This window comes from Nicotiana sylvestris, chromosome 3, assembly GCF_000393655.2.
Source record: "Nicotiana sylvestris chromosome 3, ASM39365v2, whole genome shotgun sequence".
Lineage (NCBI taxonomy): Eukaryota > Viridiplantae > Streptophyta > Magnoliopsida > Solanales > Solanaceae > Nicotiana > Nicotiana sylvestris.
This window is the reverse complement of record NC_091059.1, coordinates 21368215-21376917: the sequence shown is the minus strand read 5'-3', so window position 1 is coordinate 21376917 and position 8703 is coordinate 21368215. Positions and strand designations below refer to the sequence as shown.

Here is an 8703-nt window from a genome sequence, read left to right as displayed (position 1 = left end):
TTTTCTTCAATATTCATTTCTCGGGCTAGGGACCTCGAAATTCATTTTGGGCATACGCCCATGTCCCATATTCTACTACGGACCCTCCGGGACCGTCCGATCACGGGTCCCGGACCGTTTACTCAAAATGTTGACCGAAGTCAACTTAAATCAATTTTAAAGGCAATCTCAAATTTTCATTTAAGGCTTTCCGGAAGCACGCTCGGACTGTGCACACAAATCGAGGAGAAAGAAAATAAGATTTTCAAGGCCTCAAAACACGGAATCGGATTCTAAAACGAAAGATGACCCTTTTGGTCATCACATAATATCTGTATGACTATTAAATTTATGAAGAACTAAATGAGTAACCTGAGTTAAGATTTTCCTAAATTTTAAAAATGATCACTTTTTTTAAACGGACTAAAAAAGTAGGATCATATAAATTGATCAAAGTAAGTATTTTTTTAAGACACGTTGGAAAAGAGATATTCCTATTAATGATTTGTGCTTTTCCTTCAAAACATTCAACAAAACGCGAATCATGACGAAAAAGACAAGTGTGTCCTATCTTCCTATGAGAAGTGGCTATTTGAGTTTGTGCTAAAATATAAAATATTTAAAAATATCTAGAATCGCTATTATGTCGGCCGCCGTGGGGTATGAGCTGATCATTATTGTGACTAGGAAGAGCATCAACGAGTTAGTTTGGAGAATGGTAGTAGTCTATAACTCTATACACAGGAGTTTGGAGGACTATTATAAAGAAAGAAAAAGAGAGAAAAATAGAGAATAAAACAACTTATTGAGTGATTCATTTTGGTCACAGTGATGGGAGATGGAAATGAGAACTTAAGAAAAGATGTTTACAGAATTAATTAAGCTATCAAGTATATTAAAAAGGGAAAATTATTAAGATCCCTATTGTTTTACACTAATATGTTAAAAGAATTGTAAAAAAATATCATATAATACAAAATATTAACAATAAAATTAACCTAAAGTAATACCTCTGAGCTGTTCCTTAATATAAACACTTCCATATTAATCCAAACAGGATGAATATTAAAAAACAATAAAAGGAAGATTATCTTTGACTTTCACTCTTAGCAAGAATTGTAAAGTGCTGTCGTTCGTCTCTACAATTAGGGGACCTCTCAAGATAGCTAGGCCCGACCTTAACGTGCCCCTCACATCATTCATAAGACTCATCTTCCATGTTAGAAAAGATAAATAAACGTAGTACTATTTTTTTATTTTTAACTTACTGGTTGGCTGTTTACAACAGCAACATTTGGGAAGGTCTAGCCTCCACAAAAGATTGTAGTCTATTGCTACATTACAAATATTACAATTTCATGTTTTTCTTTTCAAAATAGTTCTTAGGATATCTGCCTATATTGTTTCATTGACACCGGATGAACTACCAAAAAATTTATTCTTCCTTCATTTATCTTGCTTGCTTCCTTGGCCAGTTTGTCCGCCACTCTATTGGTTTTTTTGTAGTTATGGTTTACTGGTGGATGCACCAATGCTCATAGGAGTGACCTGCATTCACATACAATAGTCTCATAAATTAGATTACCTTTATTGATACTGTATATTACCTCTATTGAGTCTATGTTAACCTCCAAGGGCGTGAAGTTGTTCGATACTGCCATTTTAGTCCCTGCATTAGAGATGTTAGTGCAGAGTGAAGAGTATTGGTATAATTTATTTTCTCCATGAATTCCGACACCCAGTCCCCCTTGATGTTTCGGATTACTCCTCCAACTCCCCCTAAAGGCCATTTTGAAGAGTCGCCCCGTCAGTGTTGAGTTTATAGTTCATGGCCTCCCATTCAAGGATGTCACTTGACATATAGGACATTGGTAGTGATGTCGGTGCTTTCCCAGCCACATATATGAACTCAATAGCTTTAGCTATGAATTTTTATAGTAGACATGTTGTCTCTTTCCATTGAAGCAATTGTTGTTTCTAGTTAGCCAAATCTCCTATAGGCAGAAAGGATAAACTCTCCCCATTTAAGGAGTGAGTTGAATTTTTTGTTCTGGATTGTATTATTAGGGCATCCCTAGTTGTTCCGCTTATTCAGTATGGTGTTGAGTCTAAGGTTATTTAAGCTCATGTGAGATAGATTATCCGAAAATAGCTTGGCATTCTCACAGCTGACTATGACATGCTCAATTGATTCATCCTCTTTGTTACAGAAGAAGCATTTGGGATTCAGATTGATCCCCCTGTTTTGCAGGTGCTTTGTAGTGGGCAGTCTGTCATGAGCCAGCGGCCACATGAAGTATTTAATAATTTAAAATGGTTTGATTTATAATAAATAGGGTGTATACCTTTGTTATAGGAGATAAAATTTCCTAAAAAAATACCAGTTTATGCGAACTGTTATGAAGTATCTATATCCCTTTTTCTATGGTGTATTTCTATCTTATCATTCCTCTCTATTATCGTTCAGCTACCCTTTTATTGTTTCATTACAATTTTCAATTGTTTATCATTTCATTCAATGAAATAATATAAACAGTTTTTTTTTTTTTGAACAATAATAGGATTTATATATTGGTCTTATATTATCTCTCTAAATATAGGACAAGCTGTTCTAATATTATCTCTCTAGATACCATAAAGAAAATAACGCAGTGAAAATGTTTTTTTAACTTCAAAAAATATACTGCTTTCGGTTCAAATACAGTATCCACTTAGTTTTTTTTTCCTTGGTTCAAAAAGAGTGTTCACTTACCAAATCAAGAAAGAATCAACCTTAGTTTTTAAATTTGCCCTTATTAAGTGTTAAGTGACCAAATCCCATTAGGGATAGTTTCGTCAAATTATTATTTTTATCTAGGAAGTAGCATTTTTTTAAGGAGTGTGCAAATAGTTATGTCAACACTCTTTTTGAATAGGAGGGAGTACTTGGCAATTGATATTAAGTAAACTAAAGCGCCCGGCTTGTAAAATTTAGAAATTTCCACATTAATGAAGTAAAAGTGTACTTCCTCTGTCCTAATGTATGTGATGCATTTTTGATGGATTAAAATTTAAGAAAGAAAGAAAGATTTTTGAAACTTATGATTTAATTAACCATAAATATTTGTATGATTATCATTATTTCATTACGGGTCAAGAAAAATTGATGTTTAAAATATAAAAAATATTTCTCTTTCTAGAATGACTAAAAAGAAAATTACATCACCTGGGACACAATGAACTTTGTCATTCTTAAATCACATCTTGACTTATTAGGCAGCCTCATCTTAAGTTTGCTGGCCTATTGACATACAAAGAGAAAGGTTCAAATACATAAATAGATTTAGGACCACAAAAACACGGAGTAGACTATCCACTCTTATTTCTCAAAGAAATGACAGCAAATCATCACGATTTACAAGGTGGCAACGGAGAGTCACACAAGCATTTGTTGTGGAGATAAACATAAATATCATAATTCTTTATTTCCCCACCTTGTGGAATCTTCCCACAAAGCCTGTTATAACTCACGTTGAAGAGCTGCCATGGTTGTTTCGTTATAGCTGCTGGAAGATTCCCATAAATTTTATTATGGTTCAAGTCCAACCTCCATAATCTTTTCCCAAACTTTGCCTTCGAGAAGTCGAATGCAAACTTATTATGATCTAAAAGCATTTGAAATGTTGTCTTATCTTTGCCAAACAAGAAAGAAATATCTCCTTCAAGCATGTTTCTAGACAAGTCAATTGTCTCAAAACTCCAACCACCAAAAGATTTAGGCACAGACCCGGTTAATTGGTTGTGGCCAAGGTAAAGATACGTGAGTTTTCCAGCAAAGTTACCGAAGGATTCTGGGATTGGTCCAGTAAGTTTGTTCCTGTCTAAACCAAGGAACTCGAGATTTGACAGCTGAGAAAGTGGAGGAGGGATAGTACCAACGAGTTTATTGTATGACAAGTTGATGTATGTTAGTTTTTTCAACTTACTAAGAAATCCAGGGACTGGTCCTGAAATGTTTGTTTGACTAATTCTCAAGAATGTGAGCTTTGAGAGTTTGGCAATTGTGGGCGGAATTGGACCTGAGAGATTGCGCACATTATTGATGTCCAAACTTTGGAGATACGGCAAGTCTCCGAACGCGGGCGAGAGGTAGCCAACGTCTTCAATTTTAAAGAGGTTTAAGGAAGTAACACGATTGTTTTTGTCATCACATGAGAGAGTGGCTTCAACCCAATCAGTACAACAATCGGTTTTTGGATCCCATGTGATCAAGTCATAGGGATTGCCTAGGCCTTTCTTGATTTCTAGGAGGGCTTTTTTGTCATTTGGATTGCATCTTTCAGAGAGAGATGTGGAGAATTGAGAAAGGAAGAAGAACGAAAAATAAAGAAGGGAAACTACAGAGGTTTTCATTTTATGAAGCATGAAATGATATGTGAAATTGTGAGGGTATGGTGATAGTACTTATAGGAATATCTAATACTCTTGATTTGTACTTTTGTAGTTTTGGCTATCCCTCTCAATAAAGAGTTATTGTCCTCTATTGCAGTAATAAAATGACAGTGGGATAATTTCATAGATCTAGCTTCACCTTTTGCTTTATCATATTGATTTTCGCTGTGGTTTATGATAGTATGCTAACCATCCTTATATGGATTTTCTTGTAACCATTCCTTTAAACTACTGACTGTTAATTCAAGTAAAATACGATGTGATAGTTTGGTCCATCCTTAATATTACTATTAATTTATTCCAATTTGCATTAAAACGTGCAAATTTCGGGAATATAAAAGATATCAATCGTATTATTTTCAAAAAAGTTTCCACGAACCAGATGCCCCCTTCCTGCAAATCCAAAGGCATCTTAGTCAAATAGAAACCCTTTACTGATCTTTTATACTTCAATACTATATAAGCGGAGCAAAATTGTGTGATATTCAATTTTATGTGCATCGAATTATACAAGGATATGGTTTTTTTATGTGTTCCTTGTTACACCCTTTTTTTACAAACTCACCAACCTTCTTAAATTAATAAAAAGATTTGTAAAGCTCAAAAGGATTTTTAATTAAAAAAGTGACAAAATTGTGTTCAAAAGGAAATAACTTAGAGTCGCCACCTGACATTGTTTCGTTGTACCAGGTCACCGGTTTTTGAAAAAAATAATTTTCCTTTTAAAAAACTTTGGACTCCAAATTATGTTTGCACCAGAGATTCGGGTAAGGGGGTTCATTTGACTCGGGGAGAAGGTGTTAGTCATTCCTTGAGTCTCATAACTAGTACGGTTGCATACTTGATCTGGTCTTTAGAATTCAAATTGAGGTAAAAATAAACACGGAAAAGCAAAACAAACACACACGAGGCTCAAGGTCGTCCCCGCCTAATAAAAGAAAAAATGAAAATAAAATACTACGAGTTCTACTTTCGGCCTCCAAATACAAATACTTCGGGGCATACCCCGGATAAAATATATACAAATCCTTTATGGTATTCCCCGGATAAATTTAACTAAGGGAATGACCTCTCGCCTCAAAACTAACAAAATCCTAAAGCTTGCCTCCCCAAGTATAATCGTCCTAAGCATGCTTCTAGTGGGCCGATTTAAATAAATAACAAGAAATAAATTATCATATGAACGTTTATTCTTAAACCCCAAATTTCTAATATACGAGCCTAATTCCCATGGTACATGTTCACTATTTGAGCCACCAACCAATCCAATTAATCAGTTAATTAGATTCTTCTGTCATTAGCATATTAATTGGAAGGCCTTATCTCCTAATGAAGTAATGAAACCATGGAATCAATAACCTATTTTAGCCGTAAAACCCATCCAAACACATTTACCAGAGAATCAGACAACATTGACCAATAGTCAGTAAAGTGGAACACCAAATATCACCAAGACACTCAAGACTAGAACAATCATATTCTAACTCATTTAATCAACGAAACAAAGCAAAGACAGACTAAGGAAACGAAGAAATCATGATATTGATTAAGAAAAACAGAATAGAAGAAAGAATAAATCAACCTCAAACAAATCTGACAATTAATCGTGAGGCGACGTTGAACTCAAAAACGCAACGAACCGTGGATGAACCCAGGCGCCGCGGACGTGTAAGATTTGCAGAACTACTCTATTTCGGTCTAAAAAGGGTATAATTGTCAAAACCCATTCTTACACGATTAAAAAGGGTAAAGCAACCATTATTGATGGGGGCAGACCTATTTTTGGAGAGAAAACGAAGAGGAGATCCATCTTGGAGGATAAAAATCAAGAAGAGATAACACTTTGGAGCAAGGATTAAAAGAGTTTTCTAAACTTTCTTCTAGTAGCTATTTATTTTATGTTTAAAACTTATATTTTTGATGTTTGTATAATTATGAGTGGCTAAAAACCCAAATATTCTGGGGCTATGGGTGTTAGATGATTATGTTGTTTGAAGTTTAAATTGATGCTCTTGAATTTATCGTTATGGGTTGTTTATTTGATTCCGTTGTTATTTATTTTACTGTGTAGCTAACAGTGAAATACTATTTATGAATCTTGAGTTAAACTTGATAAAGGAAATTCTTGATTGGTTATAGAATCAAATAGAACAAGATCTTGATCCTGGGCATCGGGTGAAAGATTCGCGATTAAGATAGAACTATACTTAATTGTCTTGTTTGGTTGAAAAATAGGAATGGTAAATGCATTTGAGTTAATATTATTGCCATAAAAATATAGGTTTTAATTTAACATGAATAGGCGCATAAGAATTTGACAGATTCTTATCGATATTATCAACCCTATAATCAATAACCCAGATAATTCAATAAATCATTCTTAAGCTAAAGGCGTAGCATGAACTCTAGCAAGCTCATGACCCTGGAATATCTCTTTTATTAATTGTTAAAAGAAAATTTCATAAGTGGCGTAGTAACTTTGCATTGTATTATTATTTGATTACTAGTTAAATTGTAAATTGATTATTTATGTATTTTATGATGAATTAGCTTGAATTTATAATTGTTTGAGTTTGCATCAGTCGATAAGTTGATCATAAGTCCTCGTGGGAACGATGCTTTACTTATTACTATATTACTTGAAGATCGCATACACTTGCGTGAGTGTTTTGATCGCAACAAGTTTTTGGCGTTGTTGCCGTGGACTTAGAAATTAGCTACTTGACTGAGTTATGCTTTTATTAGCTATTGGTTTAAGCATTAATTTTCAGTTCAATTTGTTTGTGTCACGCAGGCTCTTCTCTTAAATGCGAAGGAGTAGAAGCACAAGCAATCTCTTTCCTCTTGATCCTGAAATTGAAAGAACACTGCATAGAGCGAGGAAGGAGTTGGAAGCTAGATACAAAACAAAAATAGAGTTGGACATTTTAGTTCAACCACAGCCAACAGTGATGGCAGGTAATGGAGGGCGTCCGGTGATAGAAGCTGCAAGACCAAATCTTGCTAATATGACCCAGGCTATTGTGAAGCCTGATATCACTGGTCACTTTGAGCTTAAATAGTACATGGTACAGCTGATTCAGTCCACTGGGCAATATGTAGGTCTATCTCATGAAGACCCGCAGAGGCACATTCAGAATTTTTTAGAAATCACGGATACTTACAACTATCCAAATTTTTTCAAGGACTATGTCAGGCTGACCTTGTTTCCTTTTTCATTGTTGGGGGAAGATAAAGAATGGTTGCAGAAGGAGCCTGCTAATTCAATCCATACTTGGGATCATTTAGCAAAGAAATTCTTAATCAGGTTTTTCCCCACTAAAAAGACAAAGTCTTTGCAGAGCCAGATTCTTGGGTTTCAACAACGGGATGGTAAGACTCTTCGCCAGCTTGGGAAAGATACAAGAAATTACTCTGAGACTGTCCACATCATTGTGAACTGATGAGGTATTGGGCCATACTTTTGTTGATGGATTAGATGAGACTTCAAAGATGAATCTTGATTCAGCTTGTGGAGGTAGTTGCATGGCGAGACCATATAGTGAAATACAACTTCTGCTAAACAACTTCACTGCTAATGATTATAATTGGCAAGGTGAGGGAGAACCAAGGAGAGCAATGAAACAGAAAGCAGCAGGGGTACTTGAACTTGATGAATTTTCCGCCATGAGAGCAGATATAGCAAAATTGGCAATCAAATGAATAGAATGACAATGAACCAGACACAACAAATGCAACATGTTCAACAAATATTGATTTGTTGTGAAATGTGTGATGACAATCACACGAGTGACATGTGCCTAACGAATCCTGAATCTATTTATTATGTGGGACAACAAAGCAGAGGTCCGATGAACCAACATGCACAATATGGGAACACTTACAATCCAAATTGGAGGAATCATCCTAATTTCTCTTGGAGTGGAAATCAATCAAATCAGAATCAATATAGACCCCAAGGAAATTTTAATCAACCTCAAAGGCCACCCCAGCAGGTAGAAGAAAGTACAAATGATTTGTTGAAGAAATTGTTGCATGACAATCAACAACTCAGAACTGACTTCAGAAATCTTGAAAGGCAAATGGGACAGCTAGCTGCAAATCAAAACATAAGACCTGCAGGTGCTCTTCCAAGTGATACATAGAAAAATCCTCAAGTTAGTGCAATTACACTAAGAACTGGAAGGGAATTAGAAGAAGTTCCGAAGAAGAGAAAAGACAAGCCTATACCTGAGGGTGAATTGATTCGCAAAGCAACACAGGAAGCAAAGAAAGATGATACAGTTTCAGCGC

General features: G+C 35.2%; 1 protein-coding gene across 1 annotated transcript; it reads right to left on the bottom strand.

Annotated features, from left to right (window-relative positions):
- Positions 1-3127: 3127 nt before the first annotated feature.
- On the bottom strand, positions 3128-4574 carry LOC104222504 (polygalacturonase inhibitor 2-like). The gene has a single exon (XM_009773735.2). The coding sequence runs from the start codon at positions 4381-4383 to the stop codon at positions 3367-3369; it is 1017 nt and encodes a 338-aa protein (XP_009772037.1). The 5' UTR covers positions 4384-4574; the 3' UTR covers positions 3128-3366.
- Between the last annotated feature and the right edge of the window lie 4129 nt (positions 4575-8703).

Bases quoted from the DNA above. Each gene is read 5' to 3' on its own strand.
- LOC104222504 (XM_009773735.2), bottom strand. From the start codon at position 4,383: ATGCTTCATAAAATGAAAACCTCTGTAGTTTCCCTTCTTTATTTTTCG.